Here is a 26,806-nt window from a genome sequence, read left to right as displayed (position 1 = left end):
TGTCTTGAGGACAAATGCACTCAGAATCACAAGAGCCTGCCTTGTGTTAATTATAAACAAAAATATATTTATATATATATTTATGTAACTACTATGTGCTTTAAAGTAAATGACTGTGAGTCAGCAGGGTTCTTTCATTTTTTTTATCATCAGGAAGTAGTTGATTTGAATGGCTTCTTGGACAGGAATCCACAAAGGAATTGGGTTTTAGTATCAAAGTGGCCAAAAAAAAAAAAAAAAGAAGGAAAACCAAGAGCAACCAAACATGAAAACCCATTATGTTTAGAATTCCTTAGCACTGTTGCTTCAAAAACAATGAAGAAACTCTTCATATGGATTCTTGTTGTTTCCTCAGCCAAGAGCAACTGTAGCTTCATTGGACTTTGTAGGGCAGGAATGGAAGCGATATTCAGAGGCCAGTCAGTATTTTATCCAGAGGCAGTGAGCATAGATCCAGTTTCGCCTCCCTATCTTCCTAATGAGGAGTTGAAAGTTGGGAACTCCCAACACAGCCCCTAAAAGTGCCCCCAGGAACGTGAAAGAAGGAGGTATCTTTTCCTCCTCTTCCTATACAGGTTAAAATTGATCATTAGGATGGAACCGGTGTATTTAGACCAAAAAAATGAAATCCTTTGGCCATGCGTCAGGTAACAAGACAGAAAAATCTCTTATTTTGTCTTTTTGCTCCTGTATGAGTTCTTTTTTTCTAAGCCAGCTCAACACATTCATCATTGCTCTTCTGAGAGAAAGGGTTCAGGCTTTGGAACATCGGTACTGTTAAGAGATCAGAGAAGAGTGTCTGAGCCAAAAGGTGTAGATCCCTCGTGAAATAAAGCTGTACTGTTGCTGCTCTTTTTCCCTATTCCATCCCTCTGCAACCCTGCATATAAGCCAATAGTGTTATGATCTTGTCATTCTTCTGTAAATCCCCAAGAGAATGTTCTAGGTGAGTCATAGGTGTCATTCTACAAGGGAATTCTGTGTTCCATGGTATAGTATCTTGTTGAAATTTTAGTTCTTTTCACCCTTCCTGGGTGGGCTACGCTTGTCCAGAAATCTTGTGTCCTTCAGGCTACAGCAGCTTAGGGCTCGTGTGTGCGTCTGTGTGTATGCACATGCACAAGTGTGCATATGTATGTGTTTGTGTTTACGTGTAGGCAAATTTTTAGTCCGAACACCTGTAAGCCAGCACTGGTGCTGTTCTGTCCTTGAAGTTTTAGCACTGCTCTGAAACAATAAAACCTTCTTTCTCTCCAACTGGTTCAACTTCAGCATAGGCAGGGTGGCCAGAACCTCTTCGAAACTTCATCGCTGGCCATCTGCTTGGTCGCCTCTGCAACAGAAGATACACAGATAGTGAACAACATTGGAGTGAGTGATGGTCACATCGTCAAAAGACTCCATGTGCTGAATGGCCACATTAACTCATGAATTCAATGTAGCCACATAATAAATGGACTCTCCTTGCCAACTCAGTCAGAATAATCTACTTTCCAATATGGCACTACTGATCCCTGAAAGAATAAGAGTTCATTGGCCTTACCTACCTCCACTGAATTGAGAGCTTCTTAAAAGAGACATTCAGGATTCTTCTTTGTCTAGACAGTGCTCCTCAAACTATGGTCCTCGGGCCACATATTGTATTTGTATCTGTTTTGTTTCTTCATTGCAAAGTAAGATATATGCAGTGTGCATAAGAATTTGTTGATAAGTTTTGTTTTTACTATAGTCAGACCCTCCAATGGTCTGAGGTACAGTGAACTGGCCCCCTGTTTAAAAAGTTTGAGGACTTTAAAAGAACTTAATAAGTTACCAAATATATCCAGAAAAGACTGAACTATAAGAAGCCTTCATATCTAACCACATTCACATTTACTTCTCTAGGAGTTAATAGCTTGCCGCATTTCTATATATTAATCCTCTCATAAAGCCACATAAGGCCATAAAACTCTACATAGTTCTTAGAAGTCTGTTTTGAGTTAAGTGCCAGACATGATAAGTAAACTGAAAGAAAAATAAGCTTAATATCTTGAGAAATTATTTATTAAGCTAATACTTCCAATGTAACATTTTGTGCTTGAAAATGAACAGATGTCATGTTCTGAAAATTGATTCTAGCATCAGAAGACAAGCATGCTATACAACCTGTGAAAATAGCTGCATGTCTAGTTACTATACCTACAATACAGGCTAGTTGCATTAGCCCAAAGAGCCTGTTTGTCCCCTGCACTCTGCCTATCAAACCAATCTCCTGTGGTTTACAAACACAAGTACAGAAATTAATTATTAACTTATAGCAGCAGAAGGCACTAGAATGCTTTCATAGTCACTGCACCCCTAGAAACCCTGACTCCATTTATCAGAGCGCCTGTAATTCTGAAGTAAATAAGACAATAAATATTGAGGGAAGTTTCTTTCCATCCAAAGAATTTTAATGTGAAAGACATTAACTATGAGTGTGGATTTACCAGCCTTTGGCAGCTTCTTGACTTGCCAATTACTTTGCGTTGTCAGTGACTAATGGCGGTGAGGAGAGTTTTCATGTCAGGTGGGAATGAATATGAACATTACTTTCTGGAACAGTATCAGCCCAGGTAATTTCAGCCTACCAGCGAGTAATGCTCTGTACTATCTTCATGATGTTATGTGGTCAAAATGCTTGATTCTTATTAGCTGATTAAGTTCGCTGAGATTAATAGAACAGCATTATCTTTCCTTTCCCAAAGCAGCAGCTAAAAGCATAGTGAGTCTTGGTTGGTTCTGACACTCCTAACCACTGGACATGAATTGAGCATTTTTAGGGAGAGGGATATTGAAATTTAGGATGATGGCTATTTGGAAACCCTATTGTGTTTACTGTTAATAAACCCATTTTGGATTTAGTTTTTTTTATAACTGGGAATCTGCAGCCCAATTTGTACTGGTCCTAACCCTGCATCACCACCACCACTAACTCACCGTCTAATTATCCATCATTCCGAAGCCTCCTTGGACTGTGTAAATCCAAGTTGCAAAGATCCCATGAGTCAGCACACATTAATAACACAGCACATACAGACTATTGTACTCCCTTGGAGGTATTCTTCATGACAAGGCACTCAGATAACGAAGAGGTGATGGAAATATTTGTGAAAGTTTGACTTTATTACATTGTTCACATAGCTCATGCTCTGTCCTGGGTAACTGTCTTACCTGTGCTCATTTACTATGACTTCAATGTTGGGGACAGAAAAATAATAATTTACTAAATCAGGTGTTTGGTTCTTCATGCCTCCTCCCTCAACTATTAGGGTTTCTAAAGTTTAGGGATTTTGGTAGACATGAGTACTGACTGAAGCTGTTTATTTTATTTTTGGGGGCCACAGCCGGTGGTGCTTCTCAGGAGTTACTCCTCACTCTGCACTCAGAAATTGTTCCTGGCAGGTTCAGGAGACCATATGGAATGCCAGGGATTGAAGTCCCAGGTTGGCCTTGTGCAAGGCAAACAAATACCCTACTGATGTGCTATCACTCTAGCTCCTGAAGCTGCTTTTCTAGCCAATCTGTAGTGGTTCCAACATTTCTTCATACCTGAATACTCTCATGATGTTTCAAGAAGTCTAAGGGAATTTCCAAGTGCTTAGTTCTCACAGAAAAATCTTGACTATTGGAGCTGAAACACCTCAGAGTGGAAGAAAATCTCTAGAAACTAGCACAGTTTCGGGCTCAGCACATAATGTGAAGGACATAGGCATTTATTTTCCTTTTTTTTGGGTTTGACATAACAGATCTGTATCGTTTTTAGAATGGTTAATTCAAATTGTTACCTGAATTGTTGGGATAGCTGGAGAGAGATGGGGTACATGGGGTCAGTTGCTAAGTGAGCAGAATATATGCTGAAAATGGAAAGATTGAAACCAGACTGTAATGTTAATTCATTGCAGAGATTCAGGATGTAAAGCTTTAAAATGTTCCTAGGTGCACTGTGTGGGTGATCTCTGATTTTATTTCTGAGAATTATTCCTGTGATTAATCACATTCAGAAGTAAATGTTCTCCCAGACAGGATGGCATAGGGTGGGCCTGGAAGGCAGGCCTGTTCTCTAATTAAACCTTCAGTGCGCTGAGCGAAGGCATCATCATCCAGCTTTGGTCTCTGTGGTCTGTGATAGTAATTAGCTGAAATATTCACTAACAAACCTGTAGGTCCCCTCACTTAGCAAAGAACATGGAGGTGCAACTGCCAATTTCTCTTCCCGATGGTGTCTGGAATGAGTCAGAGGAACCCCTAAAAGTAGTTCTTAAACAGGTGGGAGATGAAAAGGGCTTGCTTAGACATTGAAGACCTGGCTGTAAATCACCTGGGTTGTAGGATTAACACATACCACCCCCCCAACCCGCCATCACTCTGCCACTGGTCTGTGATTTTGTTTTGTTGTGTTGGTTGCTTTACTTTTTACTTATTTTTTGGTTTTGTCTTTGGGCCACACCTGGTGATGCTCAGGGGTTACTCCTGACTATATGCTCAGAAATTGCTCTTGGCTTTTCTTGGGGACCATATGGGACACTAGGGGATCAAACCTTAGTCTGTACTGGGTCAGTCATGTGCAAGGCAAACACCCTACTGCTGCACCACTGCTCCAGCCCCTGGTTGCTTTCTTTTAGGTCATAGTGGGGACAGTGGAAAGAGATTGGGATCATGACCCAAAATCCCTGTTCTGCCCCTACCCAGTACAGGGCACTGGGAAAGTAATCTACTTGCATTTTTTCTCAGTTTCCCCATCCAGAAAATGAATGTTACTGGATAATGTTTTCAAAATTCTTTCTTTGCTGTTTTTTTTTATTACAATAACAAACCAAAAGTTTTCAACAACAGACTTTTAATGCCAAGGCAAGGTGACCTGGAAGCAGAAGCTTAAATGTGAGGGAGGAACCATACACCTTTACAGGTGTATAAGTCCCAAGGCAATTTATGGAGGGGACCATTTTTTGGAGAATGTGTAAAGCTATGGAATATGAATTTCTTAAATATGAGGGAGCATGGAATGAGGATGGGATGAGGTAAAAATATAAAACAGCATCCTTTCACTCATATGTAGGGCCTATTACATAATAAGGCAGCAACAAGGAGTCAAAGACAACACAGGAGAATGGATCCACAAAATTGAGTTTAGGGGTGGTTAAAAGGAAGGGGCATTGTCGCCCTTGGGAGAAGGGAGGTGAGTACACTGTTGATGGGTGTAGTGTTGGAATTATATGCATGTAAAACCACCAGAGAACGGTAAACCACAGAACCTCAACTAACAATAACCTAAAGCAAAATATTGTAGCAAAAACCCAATCCCAGACCAAAAACACAGATACTAGCACTCTAGGACTAGGATCCACCTCAGCAAACTAGCAAGGTTTTGGGTTGTTCATATTCACACAGCACACTTTGTAATCAGTGGGGAAATTCAGGTCCTTAAAGTAGGAACAACCTTTAAAAGTGAGTGGGAGAGAAAGCACTCAATTGGACTTGTGGTGTGTGCGTTGGACCTAGGGTGAGTAGAGTGAAAGTGAATTTCTGGAAGTGGGTCAAGGGATAGTACTATATCTTTGAAAAAAAGATACATTTGAAAAAAGTATATTTAAAAAATACAATTTTTTTTAGTTTAAAAAATGTCTTTTTATTAGGCGAACCTAACTATTTAAAGAAATACATGAGCTCTGTGTTGAGAAACTTGCAGTCTGGTAAAAGCAAATGACTTTGGAGTTTTGCCTCTTTGCTTCCTGAATGACAGATAAATTTCTATCACTTAAGGACAGAAGTTAAGTGTCCTGGGTACTTTGGTAGGGGTGGTGGTATGTGTTAACTGTGTGCATCAAAACCATGTATGTCAGCACACTTATAATCAGGCAATCTAAACTGCAACAACAAAAAATCAGTAACTTTTTTAGAAGTACTTCAGTACAAAAAAATAGGTCTAGTTGAATTTTCTATATTCTGATGGGGCCAAGCATTATAAACAACAATTCTTATGTGAAGAGACAAGAGTGATAGCACAGTGGTAGGACATTTGCCTTGCACATGGTCAACATGAGATAGACTCTGGTTTGATCACTGGCGTCCCATATGGTCTCCCGAGCCTGCCAGGAGCAATTCCTGAGCATAGAGCCAGGAGTAATCCCTGAGCACCACTGGGTGTGGTCCCCCTAAAAAAACTTATGTGAAGCTAACTTGTGTTTTCTTTCATACATTTTCTGTTTTTATGGTTTTTGCTTTCTATTTTATTCTAGAACTGATCTATGAATAATGCTGACAAACTAGTCAATAAAACCTGGGTGGGTATGTTTCAAAATAAAAAGTTGTCTCCAAGCTTGTAAAGAACGTCTTCTCACTGGAATCATCAAAACCCTAAGACTTTTCTTGTGTTTTTCTGAAAGCACTTGTATTCTTTTAAAAAATGAAGATTTCCCCATGACTGACTGTCAACTTGAGTACAAACGTGTTACATGGGAAGAAATCTTTCTAAATATACATTTCAAAACTCAAATATCCATTTTGCCTTTTCTTGGAGACTCTTGAACTTGGCTAGAAGTAACAGCATCTGGTGAGTTTTAATTTTTATTTTTTTAATGTCCTGAGTAGAGGCCCATCTCATACAGCTAACTTACTCAAAATTGCAAGGCAGGTGGGATTTATAAAAGTTCTTTCAATCACTCAGATGATGTTCAGGGCTAAGAATTACTGTCAAGTCATTTTTCTTTCTTTCTTTTTTGTCTCATTCCATAATTGTCCCCTTTGTGGTATTAAAACTTCCCAGCTTGAAATATAATTTCCTTCATCATCCTTGAAGATTGCTGTTGCATGAACTTACTACGTAGATGATGCAAATAGCCAATAGCCAATGTACACCCCAGGGCCCAATCATGTATCTGGGAGTTCCCTGAATAAACTTCCTTGTGAGGACATGCATACTGAGAGGTTAAGTAATGAAACTGTGCGAGGTTAAAGTATACACCTCTAGTATGTAAGAAAAACACAATATTTTTTCAATAGCCAAATCAACTCTTTAGAATTTCCATCAGTAAGAACAATTGTGACTCTTTAGGCTGTTTTATGACAGTTTTGGCCTTCCTTACAAAGTATGCAACCACACATTGATGTTTCTTTACAAGTTGGGATTCTTTAAAATAACTGAATGAATGTACTGACTTCACATCACAGATCCCTATCTCCCACTTAAATCTGGAGCTTCCTTGACATTATACTCTTGTTGGTTATAAATGGCCATTTTTTAAAATAGTTATTATTTTGACCAAAGTGAATCACAAATCTTTCACAGTAATATTTTAGGTACATAGCGACATTGAATCACAGGCATTTCCACCACCAGTGTTGTCGTCCTTCCATCCCTGTTCCCAGCATCCCATACCCTGCCCCCTCTTTTGCCCCCTAGGCTGCTAAAATAAGCGGTCCCCTCAGTGTCTAGCTTGTTTTAGATTGGGTACAGATTTTGTTGTCATTGGCTTTGAATTTGAATTTGATGTGTAAGTCTGATCATTTTATTTTTACAAAATATTCATATGCCTGTTTGGTCTTGGTACCATCCACTATTTTCCCCTCAATTTATGAGGCAGAACAAAATGATTCAAGTTATGTGGTTCTGGTTGAAGAAAAAAAAGTGGGGGGGGGGCAAAAATTGAACAAACAAAAAACTGGGAGGAGTCCATCTAGAGATTGGAAATATCAATTTAAGAGAAGAGAGAGAAAAAGGAAGAAAAAATATTAAAAAACATTAAAAAACGGGGCTGGGCGGTTGCGCTAAAGGTAAGGTGCCTGCCTTGCCCGCGCTAGCTTTGGACGGACCGTGGTTCGATCCTCCGGTGTCCCATATGGTCCCCCAAGCCAGGAGCAACTTCTGAGCGCATAGCCAGGAGTAACCCCTGAGCGTTACCGGGTGTGGCCCAAAAACCACAAAAAAAAAAAACCCATAAAAAAACAAACAAGAAAACCATAAAAAAACAAACAAGAAAACAAAAACAATAAAAAAACCAGAAATGATCTTTTAAAACTTCTGTATCATTTGTCCCTTCTTTCTATAGACTGTAGTAGAATCTAATAACTGAAAGTGTAGCTTAAGCTTTTTATGGGGCTTGAAATGAGTTACAGAAATTTAGCAACAGTAAAAGTTTTTTAACTTGCCATGACCATAATCTTATGCAAATTTGACCATGACAAGAATCCAACATGATTCTGGTAACTCAGTCATACATTACATATCTCCCATGGAAAGGAATCACAAGTGGGAACAAATTTAAGAATCCCTGTTTCCTGTTTTAAAGCACTTTACACTGCTACTGACCCTTTATCCATGGGCCTCCTCTGCTCGTTGATGGTACATTCTCTTGAATGCATTTTTATTCCTTACCTCATAAAACTTGTCTCCTCACCTGGTTTACAAAAGTGCCATATAGTTTTGTCATGAACACTGATCTCTCTCATTCCTTAGTCTTTTTTGTCTCTGGGATTTTGAGATTGTAATTTCTGCAATTTTTCACTTTGCTGCTTGACCTTAATGTATTTTTTTCTTCAGTTGCTTTTCTTGAGAGATCTTTCATTGCAATTTGATCAGAAGTGCCAAACAAAAATGCCCAAAATCCATCTGTCTTCCTTTCTAAACACACTTTTGCCTTTCAAAGATTATAATTTGATTATTAGAAAAATCTATGTTTTGAGTTTCTCAGATTTTGTACCTCAGAGTTATTTTTGACTTCATCCCACACTTTCAATGCCTTTGTATTTTACCCTAGTTATGTGTCTCTCAGATATTTGAAGTGTTTTTTTTTTTTATCTCCAGAAGTCTAAACAGCCTAAATATGAGCTGTCCTTTTTAACTATTTTCTTTGATGCAAGCTGAGAAGATTCCAGTCTTTAGTATCAGCCTTAATTTGTAGCATCATGTGGATACTGTAGTTGGCAGTTCCTCCATGTAGCTCAGCATTTTCTGAGCCACTTTGCCACACATGGTCATTTTCTACTAAAATTGAGTAATAATTTGCTATTAGACAGGCAATTTACTCAAAGGGAAAGTAATTTACTGTGAGTGTACAATAGGGAAGTTCTTGGTGAATAGATAAAGACAATGCCACTCTGGTCAGAAATGCACCAATTAACAGTCAAATGTGACTTAGTGCCCCTGTACAAACAGCACACTGGGCTGTTCCTTCAGAGATTGGCCTCATAAAAGTCACTTGTATCTGGGCACTATTGCCTTTGTAAGTGAGGCCAATGAGAAGCTGGCAGGTTAAGCTCTAATTAGTCCTGACCTTGGGATAGTAAATAGTGAATGCTCTTCTGCTCTAAAAGGATTATATAACTTGACATCACAAAATTAGGAAAGAAGCCAATAGGATGATATATGCTAGCAAATCCAAGGGTGGCTACTCATCACTTGGTGACTTATAGTGAAGTTTATTAGTCAAGCTAAAATACAAACAGAACAGCAGTGTCTGACAGGTTATTTGATGATACATGAAATGTATTCATATTTTCACTTATTTCTCAAGTGTTTTGTTTTATGTAAAGGCAGATAGCAAAACATTTACATATTTAATGAGACACACTGGAAAGTAGATGCCCACCAAGGAATATCTCTTTTTTTTTGGGGGGGGACACTGTAAAGTGGTATGCATCAGGAGTGGGGATCACTCTCAGTGAGAAGCGCCAGCCAGGCCCCTGGTTCAGAGCTTGAGGATGCTATATTGTTCTGGGTCCCTAGGTGCTGGGGCCCACCAGTGTTACCCTTGTGGTCCTCAGCGTCCTTAGAACTCTATCTTATCTGCTTTATCTCTCTGACCTATTTTATCTTTGCTTTTTGTGTAAAAATCTTATGGGTTTCATTTGAAAGTTTTGTCTTATGTCAAACCCACTCAGAGATTGGTCACCAAGGGGGGCACATAGCATTCAAATAGCAGGAAAAGAATATTTAAAAGAATATGAGCTGTAAATAATCAACTGTAAAGATATTACTGCTGAATTTATAATTATGTTTGCCTGTAATATAAAGGGCTAACAATATAAACATTTAATCACTGCATACTTAGGACCTACAGAAAGAAATGTTCAGTTTGATTTAAAACAAAAATTCATGTAATTTCTACAAAATCTTAGTGGAAAGTACAAGATATTTATCCTGTGATTAAAAAGTTCCGACAACCATTCTAATGATGTTCATGAGCGAGATTACTAACAGAAATAACTTTAATGTTTATACCATTTTAAAAATGAAAAAAGAAAAGAAAAGCAATCTGTATGAGATATACCAATTAGAACCCATAAAAATGACTTTTATTGCACAATCAATTGTATTATATCCAGAGATGGGTAGTATGGCTTGTGAATTATTTATCATTTCTTTTTCTCTTCCTCTAATTTGAATAACTGCCAACATTTGCTCCAGGGGGCAGGGTTAGTAAATAATTGAATCCTTACAATAAATTCATGAAGATTGGTAGGTATGGCAGATATAAGAACCTTGCCAATAAATCTTGGTATTTACACAATTTTTGCCTAGCTTAATTGATAATATTTTTAAATAGTATTATTTTTAACACTACACTAATGAAGACTATTTGGAGTAGTACTTGGGAGTCAGTAAATTTGTTTTTAACTTTTAGTTAGTTACACAGAAGCATTGGGGAATGAACCAAAAGTCACCAATTTCATAAGTTAAAAGCTTGAGTGTATCCAAATGTATCTGCCAAATTTGCACTGCACCCTTCCTGCTGCATTTTAGTGGTTTTGATCATACATTAAGGCCTTAAGACTTAACATGGCCTTAAGACTCCCAAAGCTCTTGTTATTTATTTTCTCAGATTAAAAAAAAAAAGAAAGCTGATTCTCTATTTGGGATGAACTTCTAATACCCAGTCAGCCTTAATAACTAATATATGCAAATAATTTTAAAGGGGTATTTTAAAAATCAATGACACTAATCTTATGCCTTTAGAATATACTAGAAAAGAGACAGCTATAAGATTTCAGTAAATATGCATGTATGGTATCTGAATGCATGGCCAGAGAGATAGCAGGAGTGGGGTTAGAGTACATACATTGCATGCATCCAGTTCCTGCTCTCTGGCACCAACCACGTGATTCTTCTAAACTGTCCAGGTATAGCCCCGGAGTTCCTGAGCACTGCCTGGTTAGCCCAGATAACCCCAAAACAGCACAGAGTCCAAGTACCACTGTATCTCCTAGCTGAGATTCTCTGGAACCTCCTGAGCAACACATGAGAGGTTCCTCAAATACATGTTTGAATGCTAGATGTCCTAGGACATCATTTGTGTTTTAAAGTTTTTATATTCTCAAGCACTTGAGCTTATATTTTCTCTCAGGAAAATGAAATTATGTTTCCTTTTATATAAGATACCAGTAAATTGTGAACAACTGTATCTGATTTTTCTTTAAGTTTTCCACTTCCTTCGACATTCTGTCAACTTGTGATTCTGTTTATTGAAGTTCCACTTGGGTTATTTCAGATGAGACTATTTATTCAGCAAATATTTGCTAAGCATTATGTTTGTCCTTGGGGAATAAAAAGCAGTAAATGAGATAGATGTGTGCTGTTTCCTGAAACTTCCATATTGTTATTAAAGTTCACTAAGTAGGAATAAAAAGCAATGCTTAAAAGTCTTTCTATTTTGTTTTGATCTTACTACTTTCACTGCAATATCAGAATTATTTCACAGTAAAAACAAATACATGTGCAATTTTATGTACATTAAATATAGTATACTTTGTTGTTGGTAAATAAAATTTAAGCCCCAAATAAAATTGTCTTCTTTTTAAAATACTTTAATTTCCTTTTTCCTTATATACTCCCATAGTAATTATAAATCATATTTTTCTTATAAAATTCCATGACATTTAAGGTTGTTTTTTTCAATAGCCTCATTACTTTCTATTAGTCTATAAATATATTTACAACCTCAGTTTTCCTTTCATTTGGTGTCCTCCCCCCAACATCTTTAATGGTGTTCTTTTTTCTTGTTTTTTCTTTTTTTTTTCTTTTGGTTTTTGGGTCACACACGGCAGCGCTCATGGGTTATTCTTGGCTCTACACTCAGAAATTGCCCCTGGCAGGCACAGGGGACCATATAGGATGCTGGTGAACCACCTTCCTCCTGCATGAAAGGCAAATGCCTTACCTCCATGCTGTCTCTCCAGCCGCTAATGGTGTTCTTGTCCCTTTCTTTTGTTTTGGAAAATCTTTTCTAAACAAAGATAAATTCTAGAAGAATTATGCTGATTGCTAAAACACAGACATACCAATGACTTTTACAAGACTTTCTATCCACTGGATGATAATACTTTTTCCTACATTAGCTATTCCTTTAAAAAAATTTTAATGGTGTAACAAATTATAAATATATAATTTTTGTCACATAATATTCCAAGACATGTATTTCTTAAAGGAAGAGAATTGCTTCTTGTACATGTTTGAATATTCTCCATTTTCCGGGCACAGTATGGTCATAGTTGGTGCAAAGGATGGGAGCTGTGGTAGTGTCACTGTCACATGTGGATGCAAATGGGTAAGGGGATAGGTGATGCTAAGTTGTGTGAATCTTACCAATCTGAGTTGCTCTATTAGAATTGCCCGAGATGTGTTCTGGGTGGAGCCTGACGCTGAGCTGAGCTCTCTCAGTCCTTGTCTGAGATCTTTGTCATTGAGTTTAGCTGAAGTTGATCCCTAAAAGATACCTTGGTAATAGCTCTTGAGAATATTGCCATTATTACTTCATGCTGACTGAATTCACCAGGCCCTTTATACTGGAATGCTGGTGTTTGGAATATAAAAGTTTAGCTTATATTTTATTTTCTTTAATGCAGATATCATGTTTTCCATTGGCATTAAAATAATGCTGTCAAAAATGATGATCTGATTCATAATGCCTTACAAGTGTCTAAAATACTTAAATAATTGCTTTTGCTCTACCTCAGAAATAATTTCCAGTCATTTTAGTAGAAAGAAATTTTATGATGGTTGTTTTTAGTCAACAATCTCAGTGTTTTCTTCCAACATCTATATTCTATTTCTCTTTTTTTTCCAGTATAAAAACTTAAAGAGTTTATGGCTTTTTCTTTTGTTCTCATTTTCTTCTTGAAGAATGTATATTATTGATATGTTGAGCCTTTGTTGAAAATATTCAATGCTATTTTTCTCCAATCCTTTTTATCTCTGCTTCAATTCCTTTCAATTATAAAGTTCGCTTTCTTTTAACCTTCTGTTTATCCTAAGACTTTAAAAATTGTATTTATCTGCTCTTCTGTTACTTTAACTTTTCCCCTATTTTCACAATGTTTTCTTCTTTTATGTAAACAACCTTATGTGGTTGTTCATCACATTTAAAAATGTAATAATATTTTGGATTTTTCTATAATGATTTATGTAACTTTCTTTTTGGGAGGTAGGGCTACATAGAAGAATGCTCAGGGGTTCCTTCTAGCTCAGTGGTCAGGAATGAGTCTTGATACTCAAGGAACCATATGAGCTGCCAGGGTTAAACCAGGGTTAGCAGCACGCAAGGCAAGTACCTGAACCTCTGATACACTCTTTCCTACTGTTAGATGATTTTTGTAATCATCTCTAGCTAGCTTTCAGATAGCAACTTCAGAGTATTTATTAAGCTTTTATATGCATTTTTGGATTGCTTTCTTTTTTTAAGAGTAATATCCTAAAACAATAGCATAGGAGGTTGAACAGTTGTCTTGCCTCACCAACACTGGTTGGATTCTGGCTTCCCATATTGTCCCCGAAATGTCAGAAGTGATATTTTTTTAAATTATAATAATATCTTTATTTAAGCACCATGACTATAAACATGTTTGTAGTTGGGATTCCATCATAAAAAGTACATCCCCTTTCACCACTGCAACCTTCCTGCCACCAATGCCCCTAAATGCTTCCTATGCCTGTTGTCAAGACAGGGATTCTATTTATCTCACTCACTACCATTTTCATGATAGTTTTTGGTGTATTTATTTCTCTAACTACACTCACCACTCTTTGTAGAATGCTTCATATAATGGCTGGTTTTTGCAGCCCTCATCTCTATTTTCTCTGAGTATTATCATCATACTGTCCTTTATTTTCTTAAATCCCACAGATGAGAGAGACTATTCTGTGTCTATCCTTCTGCCTCTGACTCATTTCAGTGAGCATAATAGTTTCCATATCCATCCATATATAGGAAAATTTTATGACTTCATTTTCCTGATGGCTGCATAGTATTCCATTCTATATATGTAACACAATTTCTTTATTCATTCATCTGTTATTGGGCATCTGGGTTATTTCCAGATTCTAGCTATTGTAAAATATGCTGCAATGAACACAGGCATGCAGGGGAATTTTTGTATTGTATTTCTGTGTTCTTAGCGTATATCCCTAGGAATGGTATTGCTGCATCAAATGCAAGCTCAATTCCTAGTTTGAGGAATCCAGATTATTTTCTAGAAAGGCTGGACTAGACAGCATTCCCACCATTCCCACCAGCAGTGAATTAAAGTTCCTTTCTCCTCACATTTCCACCAGCATTGATTGTTCTTGTTCTTTGTGGTGTGTGCCAGTCTCTGAGGTGTGAGATGGTACCTAATTGTTGTTTTAATGTGCATGTTCATTATGATTAGTGACATGGAACATTTTTTCATGTGCCTTTTAACCATCTGTATTTCTTTTTTTTTTTTTTTTTGGTATTTATTTTGTATTTCTTTTTTTTTTTAAGGAAGTTTCTGTTCATTTTTTCTCTCCATTCTTTGGGAGTTAGATGTTTATTTCTTGTTAATTTCTGTCAGCATCTTGTATATCTTAGATATTAGCCCCTTATATTATAGGTATTGAGTGAATAGTTTCTCCCATTCTGTGGGTAGCTTTTGTGGGTGTTAAATAGGAATGACAAAACTTGCAGACTTGTCTTGTGCCAGAATTTGGAGGGAAGCTTTTAATTTATCTTCATTGAGTATAATATTTGGCATAGACTTTAAGAGTAGTTTCAGGCTCTAAAACTAGAACCTGGAAAGACGTGGGTCTGGAAGCAAACATCAATGCAGGAAATAATCCACACAGTGAAAGAGTGCAAGAACGGGTTCAGGAATTCCAACATTTAATTCAGGAATCCCACCACACAAGCCTTTTTCTCTTAAGAAAGAAAGCATCTTAATGGAGGAAGACTGAAGAATGAGGTCTTTTCTTCCTAAAACCCAGGCTTTAGTTAGCAAAAACCAGACCACACCCTTGGGTGTAAAAAGAATACCAAGTAGGGAGGGACTCAGCAAACCAACACCAGATCCTATAGTGGAGTATGAATACTGATTAGGATAGAACCCAGTAATCTATCAGCTCCCCCTAATTTACTTTACATAAAAACAAAGTATTTCATATCCCATGGTTCTAAGAAAAGGGCAGATGCCTCTAAAGTTAAAGATAAAATTTGGCAATATTTTTCATAGGTGCAGCAAAAGTTTGGAAAATAAAAACTTTTGGCATAAAAACAGGCTATCTCTACCCGTGAAGCTTCTTGATCTAGGCGCATATGCAGGCTCCAGGCACACTAATTTGTTTAAGCCCAATGTCTTTCTTCAAGATGCTAGGAAAGGTTCTCCTCAATCACAGCTATCACTATCAGGTTTCAATAATTGGAGATAATAGTGATAGTACATATCCAAATTCAGGATGTCCTGATGTACTGGTTTCATCTCATTATGTGACTAGGAAGGGAAATCTGCATTCAAATCAAGTCATTGCTAATTTCCAAGCCATTATCAAATTAGCATGTTAGCCTACCTTCAGGACAAGTATGTGCCAATACAGTTTCATTCATTCATATATGATCTCTAATTTTCCTAGGCCATTCTGCCTAGGTTACTTTGGCTTGTCTGATGGAAAGATGTGAAGGTCAAGTCAAAATGATGAGCCAGAAGGTGGCCTTGGGCCTTCCATCCCCTGTAGAACTATCCTGGTAGGAGTGAGTGAGTGAGAATCTTACATATACATCTTCTGATTGAGCCATTTCAATATCATTTGATTCATTTTGTAAGCTAATATATAATCGAGAGATACAACTAGAGACTGGACAGCAGAACACCAACCTCAGGGCTTTGAGCTTGACTATATGTGATTAAATGAAATGCCTTTCTAATTTTTGGCTTTTGAGGCCTTTCAGAAATATAAACCAGTTCAGAAAATTTTAAGTGGGAGGTTAGAGAATTCTGCTCATAATTTTTGCATCTCATGATACATATAAAATGAAAAACAAGGAAAGCCACCACTAATGCATGAGGAGAAGTCAGGGTCCCTCTACCAAATACCAAGCCATTGACATTACATTGGACCAAATAGATGTAAATATATAAACAAAGAATGGTGAGATCCACTTAGAAAGCAATGAAATTAACATCTCACCAGGTTTTAGCAGAGTCCCTGTTTCAGGTCCCTGTTAGGAGCCATCTTTGTCAGGTTCCAAACTAGGACCTGGAGAGATGCAGTTCTGGAAGCAAACGTCAATGCAGGAAATAATTTACACAGTGAAAGGGTGCATGAAAAGGTTCAAGAATTCCAACACTCAAGCCAGCAGTTCCATCACGCAAGCTTTATGCTCTTAAGAAGGAAAACTGCTTAGTGGAGGAAGACCGAAGAATGAGCCCTTTCCCTTCTGAAATTCAGGCTTTTATTGTCCTAGGGTAGAGAAGAAATACCAGGTAGGAAGGGACTCATTAATCCATCACCAGATCACACTCAATTGTGGAGTATGAATACTGATTAGAGTAGAACCAGTAATCCAACAATGGGCTTGAGATAAAAGGCCTTGACTATATTGAGAAAAGTTCCTTCAGTTCCCATCTTATTGTATTTTTTTATCATGAACTGGTGTTGAACTTATCAAATGCTTTCTCTGTATACATTGAAATGACTATATGTTTTTTTTTTTGTTGGTATGGCATATTACATTAATTGATTTGTGTCTGTTGAACTATTCTTGCATCTTTGGAATGAAACCTACTTGATCATGGTGTATGACATTCTTAATGAGGTATTGGATCCTATTTCCTAAAATTTTGCTGAGGATCTTTGCATCTGTGTTTATCAGAGATATTGGTCTGTATTTTTTTTTGTTTGCATAATCTCTGTCTTCTTTTGGTAACAGGTTGATGTTAGTTTTGCAAAATATTTTGGGGAGTGTTTCTATTTCTTCAATTTCCTGATATGCCTGAAAAAAACTGATAGTAGGTCCTCTTGAAAGTTTTTTTTTTTTTTTTTTTGGTTTTTGGGCCACACCCAGCGGTGCTCAGGGGTTACTCCTGGCTGGCTGCTCAGAAATAGCTCCTGGCAGGCACTGGGGACCATATGGGACACCAGGATTCGAACCAACCACCTTTGGTCCTGGATCGGCTGCTTGCAAGGCAAACGCCACTGTGCTATCTCTCTGGGTCCCCTCTTGAAAGTTTTAAAAGAAACTGTTAGTGAATCCATATGGACTTGGGCTTTTGATTTTGAGAAGGCTTTTGATTACCATTTTAAATTTCTCATTAGTGATCAGTCATTTTAGATATGTTAGATCATCCTGTTTCATCTGTGTAAGATTGAGAGTACAAGAATCATGACAACAGAAATGATACCCAATCTACATCAAGCCTTACAGGAGGGGAACAGTTGCACTAGCATTACAGGGGGTATAGGAGGGGGAAGAGGGGTGTATGTATGCTGGGAAAAGGAGTGGAGGGAAGACAACACTGGTGGTAGAAATGCCCCTCATTCATTACTACTATGTGCCATACTGTGAAAGATTTGTAATTCACTTTGCCCACAATAAAAAAGAGTACAAGAATTTATTCATTTCTTCCAGGTTTTTATGTTTTGTGGCATAGTTTCTCAAAGAAGTCTCTGAGTACCCTTTGAATCTTTGTAGTATCTGTAGTGATGTCCACCTTCTCATTTCTAATTCTGATTATTTAGTTTCTTTTTTTCTTTGTGAGTTTTGCTAGTGGTTTACCTATTTTATTTTATTTATTTTTGTTTTCATTAATCTTTTGAATAATTTTTGGTTTTTCAATTCATTAATTTCTGTTCTGAGTTTTGTTATTTCTTTCAGCCTATCCATTTTTTGGTTCATTTAATTGATCACTTTTAATTTTACAAGTTGCATCAGTGAAATTATTTATGTTGGCCACTTCTTTATTACTGTGCTTGCAAAGCTATAAATTTTCCTCTTAGTACCACTTTAGCTGTATTACACAAATTCTGATAATATGTGCGTTTATTCGCATTTGTTCCCAGAAATCTTTTGATTTCTTCTTTGATTTAATTTCCTTTTTTTGGGGGGGGCACACTCGGTGGTGCTCAGGGGTCACTCCTGGCTGTCTGCTCAGAAATAGCTCCTGGCAGGCATGGGGGACCATATGGGACACCGGGATACGAACGAACCACCTTTGGTCCTGGATCGGCTGCTTGCAAGGCAAACGCCACTGTGCTATCTCTCCACGCCCGTCTTTGATTTAATTTCTGACTCACTGGTTGCTCCATAGTGAGCTGTTTAATTTCCAGATGTTAAATATTTTCCCATGTGTGTTTGTAGTTCACTTCTAATTTCAGTGCATTCTGTTCTGAGAAGGTAGTTCATATAATTTCTATTCTATTGATTTTATGAAGGTATGTTTTATGAGACAGTATGTGGTCTATCCTAGAGAATGTTCCACGTGCATTTGAGAATGTGTTTCCAGTATTCGAGGGATGGATATTCTATTAGAACTAGAATTTTCTTGTTAGGTTTTTAGCCTGGTTGACCTATCAAAAGGTGACAGGGCAATGTTGAGGTCTCACACTATTATTTTGTTGCTATTGATGTCTGCCTTCAGATTTTTCAACAATTATTTTATTTTGTTCGTCCTTTATTGGGTGTGTATGTTTAAAAGTGTTATTTATTCCTGTTGTACATATCCCTTGATTATGAAATGTCCATCTTTGTCCCTTATAAGTTTTCTGAGTGTAAAGTTTGTGTCATCTAATATTAATATGTCCACTGCAGCTTGTATAGGATTGTTTGCTTGGACAATTTCTGACAACCTTTGATTTTGAGTCTATGTTTATTTTGACTATTCAGATGTGTTTCTTGTAGGCAACATAATGTTGGATTCAGCTTTTTGATCCATTTTGACACTCAGTGTCTTTTAACTGATACATTTTTTTTTTTTTTTTTTTTGGTTTTTGGGCCACACCCGTTTGACGCTCAGGGGTTACTCCTGGCTATGTGCTCAGAAATCGCCCCTGGCTTGGGTGGACCATATGGGACGCCGGGGGATCGAACTGCGGTCCTTCCTTGGCTAGCGCTTGCAAGGCAGACACCTTACCTCCAGCGCCACCTACCCGGCCCAGGTCCTGATACATTTTTTCTATTGACATCAAGAAAGATATTGTCATGGGATTTAGTGCCATCTTTTTGTTGGAGTTTGGTGGGTCTGTTTGTATGTCTTATTTTAAAGTAGAACTTTCAATTTGTCTTTTCAGGATGGTTTTGAGCCTGTAAATTTTCTAAGCTGTTGTTTATCCAAGAAGTTATATATGCTTACCTCAAATCTGAATGTGAGTCTGGCTGGGTGAAGTATTTCATTGATTTTTGTTACCCACCACTGCCTTCGGGTCTTGAGGTTTTCTTGAACAGGTTTGCTATAAAACTTAAGGGTGCTCCTTTGAATGTAGTTTCCCTTTTTATTCTTGCTGCTTTCAGTATTTTATCCATATCTATTAGATTTGTTATTGTACTAGGATGTGTCTAGGAGTGGTTTTCTACTGATCTCTTTTAGCTGATACTCTTCAAGCATGGTGGTTTTGCATGCATACTTTAGCTCTGGGAGTTTCTCTGTAATGATGTCCCTGACTGTTGATTCTTCATGAGGATTTTTTTCTTGGTCTTTGGGACTCCAATGATTTTTATGTTCTTTCAGTTCAGTTTATCAAAGACTTCTATTTCTGTCTGTTCACATCTTTGAGGATTTTTCCATTGACTGATCATTTGCTTTAAGGCTCTATTCCAATTGTTTCTGTTGTATGGAGTTGCTATATATCTCATATTTCAGCTCACTGATTCTGTCCTCAGCCACTGTTACTCTGTTGAAGAGGCTTTCTAGTGAGGTTTTCCTTTCACCTACCAAGGCTTTCAGTCCTGTTATTTCAGTTTGGTTGGCATTTTCAGGTCATTCAGAGTTGCCACCTTCTTTCTCTATGCCTTGTGGATGTCTGTGTTGTTTCCCCATTGTCTTACTTATGTTGTGTTGTGCTGGGATTTATTGACTAGGAGATGTGTATGTCTTTGATAGGTGGGTTCAGTCCATCTCCATTAATGTGCTTTCTATAGGCACTTCTGGGCAGGGTTGGTCTTAGCACCTGTGACTGTGTGTCTGGATGGCTCTTGTGTTGAAATGCATGGAGACAGGTATCAGGCCCCAGGAGTTATTTCTTTTTATTTTAACTTTATTTATTGATTTATTGATTGGTTTCTAGGCCACACCCAGAAGAGCTCAGGGGTCACTTCTGGTTCTGTGTTCAGAAATCACCCTTGGCAGGCTGGGGGACCATATGGGGTGCTGGGAATTGAACCAGGTCCTGGGTTAGCCACATACAATCAAATGCCCCACCACTGTGCCATATCTTTGCGCCACACCCCCCTCAGGAGTTATTTCTGAGTGCAGAGCAAGGAGTAAATCCTGAGAACCATTGGGTGGGGCCCAAAAACCAAATATATATATATATATATATATATATACATATATACACACATATATATGTATATATGTAATGTCCCAGGAAGAAAAGTTTGGAGGATTCTCTGGGTTTTATTACTTTAGATCCTTTGTATAGGTTCTCTGAGCTCTTAACCACTTGAACTGCCACCAAATACCCCTCTCCTCATTCTCTGCTCCTGTTCTCACATTAGCCTGCTATGTTCTCCAGCACTAGCTACATTATAATTATTCTCTCTTCATCTTGGAGCCATAGCCTGTTGCTTTCCTTTTATTTCTATTGTATATACATTGTTAGTTTTGACATCTAGATGCACTGCCCATTCTCACATTAATATTTTGGAAGATCAAAAATTCATTATACTACCACCACTACCAACTCCCTAAAATTTTCTATTAGTACTACATTTTGACATTTCAAGGACTCTCCTTGCATTTTCTCTTAAATCACACCATAAAATAATTCACTTAATTGACGTAAATAAAAGTGTGTCTGAAAAAAAAACCATACTACTAGACCCATAATTCATTTAAAAACAGACAATTGCTTAGCTAAACATGTGTCTAGTTAGACAGAGTTACATTTCATTAATTTCATACATGCATTTCCTTGAGTATATATTGGTGGAAGAATCCCAAGTAGCAGCAATTATCTTATACACTTCTGATCAAGATTGAGGATTTCACTAACTTGTTTAGAACACTGTAGTGCCTCTAGATAGGAAATGCTTACCAGAAATTTGGTCTATAAGCTGCTACTCTGATAGAAAGTCTTTAGCATGAACCCCTGCTATACTACTATCACTTCTTCCTGATGATCGTCAGTTTCAGTCAGAACAAATATCATACCTTACTTACACTGAGGCCCAGTAAGACTGTTGAGAAATCCTCATGATATTGAGTCTATAGATCTCTAGGCCAGAATTTTATTTTTCCTTTCACATGACTAGCATAAATTTCATGACCTAGATATTTTTGATACTTCTCCATAAACTTCTTAGGTCTACCATATTCCTTGGTAATATGGGTGCAGAAAGAGCCTTTTGCATTAGAAATGATAATAGGTTGACCTCACCAACAAAATGATACCTTTTAAAATAAAAATAAAAACCCATGCATTCTACATTCTAAATCTTGTGATCAATTTTCACTAACAGTCAGTGTTATTTTTCAAGGCTCATGTTAGATAAAAAAAATCTCTTTATTAAACTCGGACATGTTCAGAATTCAAGTTCAATTACAAGGTATGAAATCATAAATACTTCAAAGCCAACAGCAAAAAATAGGGAAATAAAATGATGATAAATTAGGTTACATTATATACTGTACTTTCTATAGTTTCACTTAGGTTAGAATCTACTAAAACCCTAAAATTTTCTGTTGCACTGCAAATAATTATTATTTATCATGCAATATTTATTCATGCAATAATTTTTTTTTAAAAAATCAAACTATTTTTCTTTCAAAGTCTATACCAAGGATAAGACTTGGCTCAGAGTTATTGTTCATAATCTTTTTGAATAGATGAATAGCTTTTACATTAACATATAAATAATTATCTGAACTGGAGAATGTATACTGGAATATTCTGACTCTAAATTCCTTTATTCTGAAGTATAAGAAAAGCTATTTTAGCTTTTAGTTAAAAATTATTTTTTACGGGGCCGGGCGGTGGCGCTAAAGGTAAGGTGCCTGCCTTGCCTGCGCTGGCCTTGGACGGAACGCGGTTCGATCCCCCGGTGTCCCATATGGTCCCCCAAGCCAGGAGCAACTTCTGAGCACATAGCCAGGAGTAACCCCTGAGTGTTACCGGGTGTGGCCCAAAAACCAAAAAAAAAAAAAATTATTTTTTACATTAAGAGAAATTTTATAGGGTTAGTCTTATAAGAAAATAGAACAAAATATTTAAGATACTTTCAAAATAAAAATGCCTTTGGCTGGTAACTATTAGAATTACTGAAAGCATTTTTTATCCTCATTGATAAACTAAAAACATTTTTGTTTTACATAGAATTTGAATTATTTGGCTCTCCCACACTAATGTGGAAAACTAAATATTTTGTGAAACATAAGACATTCAAGTTTTATTTATAAACTAAATTGTGATCACAATTAATTTATTTGGATTAGCTCTTTCCTATTTATGCCAGAAGTTTACTCTGTAGAACTGGGAGGGGGGAAATAATCTCATAATTGATTATAATCTTATAATTGGCAAAATTAAATCTCCTATAATTGGCCTTCCATTGGCCAACAGAAATAATTATTTATTTAAATAAAACTGTTTCCAAATACTCAATGAAGAAATTATTCAAAGTTGGTACTGTAATTGGAGTAATCATCGCTAGAAGGTGACAGAATTAAAGGACTGACTACCTAAAACATATATTATGTACTTAAAACGTCATGATTCAATGCCAAGGTGAATTGTAGGTTTTGATTTATTCATTTATTTCTTTCATTTATTATGCACTTTTCTATAGAAAAATTAATGTATGCATGCATATACACTCTATTTCATGGTTTATGGGCCATTAAAGATAATAATTTAGGGACTGGTAATTAAGAAGGAATTAGAGCACAGAACTCAGTGAACTATGCAATATTTTATCCAGTATTTTAAATAATCCTTTTTCCAATAAAGGGAAGAAAATATTTCATTAAGTTAGAAATGCTATTTTAGTTTTAGGAACTGGAACTTAATTTAAAAGAAGTTACCCAGAAGAGTTAATTAAAGATGTCCTCTATCAAAGAAAATTTTATTTCAGCAAGTACAGGTGTAAAGGAATCAGCTTAAACTTGAATTTATAATCTGAGAATATAGTTATGTACCTGAATAAAAATCTAGTATTAGACCAGAAATAAGAAAAGAACCAGAGCAGAGCTTTCCAGTGACTTACACACACACACACACACACACACACACACACACACACACACACACACACACACACACAGTGATAACACAGTGGGTCAGGTGCTTCCCTTGCACACAGCTGACCCAGGTTCAATCCCCAGCATCCCATATGGTCTTCCAAGTCTAAGAATAGTTTCTAAGTGCAGAGCCAAGAAAACCTCCTGAGCGCTATGGGTGTGGTCTCCAAATCAAAAAGACAAGCCAATCAGCTTGATTATTCCCCCTGATACTGTGTTATAGCTATCTGGAAAGCTGTCATTTCATATTACAGCTTCTTTAACCAGGGGGTCAAGCCAACTCGGCAGGTTTTGGATCATCTTTTCTTCACTGTAGTTTATCAAGAACAATGTCATCACTTACCTCTTCTGGAAAAAAGAAATCCATATTTTATTTAAAAAATATCCTCTTTCCTATCTCCTGCTTAAATTTTTCTCTAAAATGGAAATACGACTAATGGCTACCTCGAAGTCAAAATACAGTAAAAAAGAATCATGTCTTTGGGATTAAATGTGCCTATGGGTCTAAGAAATAATTTCTCTGTTAAGCACACAATTAATCCACTAGATCAGTGGATCTAGTCCTTTTACTCCCTAGTGCTCTCCCTCCAGCAGCTGCAAAGCAAGATGCCAAACTTTTAGTAAACACATTTTTCCCTCTTTTCCAGCAGCAGCCTTTGAATCTTTGCCTGGCTGCTTCCTCTGGCTTCTTTCCTGGCAGTACTTTTGAGTGCCAGAAAAAGTGGAGGGCCACAGCTGGCTGTCTCTCTTTAATCATGTTCTCCATGAGTCCTGTGTCCACAGATATTTGGGGGGCTGGGGAAAATTCCTTGAGTAGTAAACTGTTCAAAAGATTATTGTGGAGCTGCTACTATAGCAGCAAATGCCTAAGGGGGAACCAGGATGAGGAGTCCTGTGTTCAGAGACTATGAGTCATCCTAGGACCCCTGCAAGTTGTTTGCCTGCCTTGGGCTGTGCTTCCACAAGTCACTGCGCTCCAATGACCCTTTCCGCTTCAGTTCCAGGAATACGGTTCTTCTGCTTTGAATTTATTGGGACTTGAAAATAACTAGAACTAGGGTCTTGGAGTTGTAGAGGACAAAATATTACAGAAAAATTCTGGATTGCTTATGTTTGGTAGAAACTCAGGTGAAATATATTTTTAAAACTAACTGTGTTGCTAATATCACATCATGTCAAGATCATACGTATTTTTAAACTAAAACAAAAGCTAAAAGAGACATGTTAATGCAAAATACTTGGGAAATTCAATTTGTACATGATTCAGGAAAGATTATAGAATCTCTGAATTCTACATATTTTTAAGTTCCTTTTTGTTTTTGACATTCTATGGTTTTGCTGATAGAAAATACTAGGGAATTAGAACAAAAGTAGATATTTTGGACCTTGGTTATGTTAATTATTTCTAAGCAAGCTATGCACAATGATAGGTATTTAGACATTAATGTCAAAAGTTAGCTGTGAAAACCATCATGTAAGTAAGTCAAATCAGCATGAGTATTATAAGACAGTGAGACTGTCTATTTGAAATTTTTTAAAGAACTGTCTTCATGGATTGAATTTTAGTTTATTCTATAAATATGTAGAGACAGCTTCATCAATTTTGTCATCACCATCAAAATCTACTTCTTACCAAGTCGAAAATGTAAACACAAAGATACACTTTTAAATGTATATAATAAAAATAAAATAATAATAAAAATAATAAAATAATAACTTAATGTTCAACATGGTAATTACCATATTTTTGGTACCACAAGGCACACTCCCCCCCCAAAGTGCTTCTAAAGGAGCAAATGCCACCTAAAACTGAAGCTTCAGTGCAGAGGAGGAGAGCATGTAAAAACTATGTGTACGTTATGGTCAGGTGAGTCTTATAGAGCAAAAATACGGTACATTTTCTTCAAGCTTATATGAAGACTATCTCTTTTCTAATACCAAACTTGCAATTAAAAAGCCATACCTGGTGTAACTATATTCATAATTTCTCTCTATACAATCTCCATCAGGGTATTTCCCATCATTTTTATCTAATATTCTCAGTTAACAGGAATTCAACAAATCTGAATAAATGAATGACTGAAGGCCAACATATCTGCATTGTCATCTGACTTATTCAAGATTCTAATATTCTCCTCTTCCACTCCTGCTGAAAACCACTGATTTTCTGCTTTCAAAAAATAGGGAGAAAATCACATTTGTTTTTCAAATTTCTTCTTTGCAGGGTTTATAAACCTTGCTTTATCTGGAATAAAGGGTGAGCCAAATACATAATTTTAGAAATGTCTATTAGCTGAATTTGAAAGTAAAAACAAATGAAATTAACATATTTTTTATCAATACAACATACCCAATATATTTTCATTTTAACAAGTAATTTTTGTAGGAAGTTGGGGAATTCAAACTACATATCTCCCTCCAGACATCACATTTCAAGTGCTCAATAGTCACAGTTGGCAGGTACAAGAGCTGCAGCAGACAATCCAGGCTGGGGAATTTAGCCATCCCAGTGGAGAGCAGCTGGACAGGAGGGGCACTGAAGGAGGAACCAGAAGACTTGGAGTTTGGCCTCTGAGACTTTCAGTAACTAGGAAATGGACTGCAGAATAAACTATGGGACTCTCAGGGGTCCTGAAGAATGTGGGCAGCCACAGTCAGGAGGGCTACACCCCACACTGGCTCGCTTCTGCCTCTCATGGCCTGACTAGGTTCTCCAGAGCATAGACTTGCTCTCATTCCTTCCATTTTTCTTTACAACTCCCAATTTTTTTTGTAATATTATTTAAGCACCATGGTTACAAACATGTTTGTAGTTGGGTTTCAGTCATAAAAAGTGCACCAACTTCACTAGTGTAACCTTCCTTCACACTGCCTATGTTCCATCTCCATATGCCCCCACCTCCTGTCTGTCTTCAAGATAGGTTCTATTTTTCTCACTCACTACCATTGTCATGATAGTGTTTGGTGTATTTATTTCTCTAAGTGCATTCACCACTCAAAAGCTTCATATGATGCTATTGTCTCTGGGTATTATTATCAGACTGTCTTTTTTTTTTTAATCCCATATGAGTGATATTATTCTGTGTCTATCTCTCTCCCTCTGATTCATTTC

General features: G+C 37.0%; 1 protein-coding gene across 1 annotated transcript in view; it reads right to left on the bottom strand.

Annotated features, from left to right (window-relative positions):
- Window positions 1–299: 299 nt before the first annotated feature.
- Window positions 300–26,806, bottom strand: part of PLXDC2 (plexin domain containing 2) — a 402,677-nt gene continuing 376,170 nt past the window's right edge. Inside the window, exon 14 of the mRNA XM_049777781.1 lies at window positions 300–1,333. Coding sequence (XP_049633738.1) covers window positions 1,217–1,333 — 117 coding nt within the window. The 3' untranslated portion in view covers window positions 300–1,216. The remainder of the gene's footprint in view (window positions 1,334–26,806) is intronic.

The sequence above is a fragment of the Suncus etruscus genome, chromosome 7 (assembly GCF_024139225.1).
Source record: "Suncus etruscus isolate mSunEtr1 chromosome 7, mSunEtr1.pri.cur, whole genome shotgun sequence".
Lineage (NCBI taxonomy): Eukaryota > Metazoa > Chordata > Mammalia > Eulipotyphla > Soricidae > Suncus > Suncus etruscus.
The sequence above is the reverse complement of the archived record's forward strand: the minus strand, read 5'-3'. Positions and strand labels throughout refer to the sequence as shown.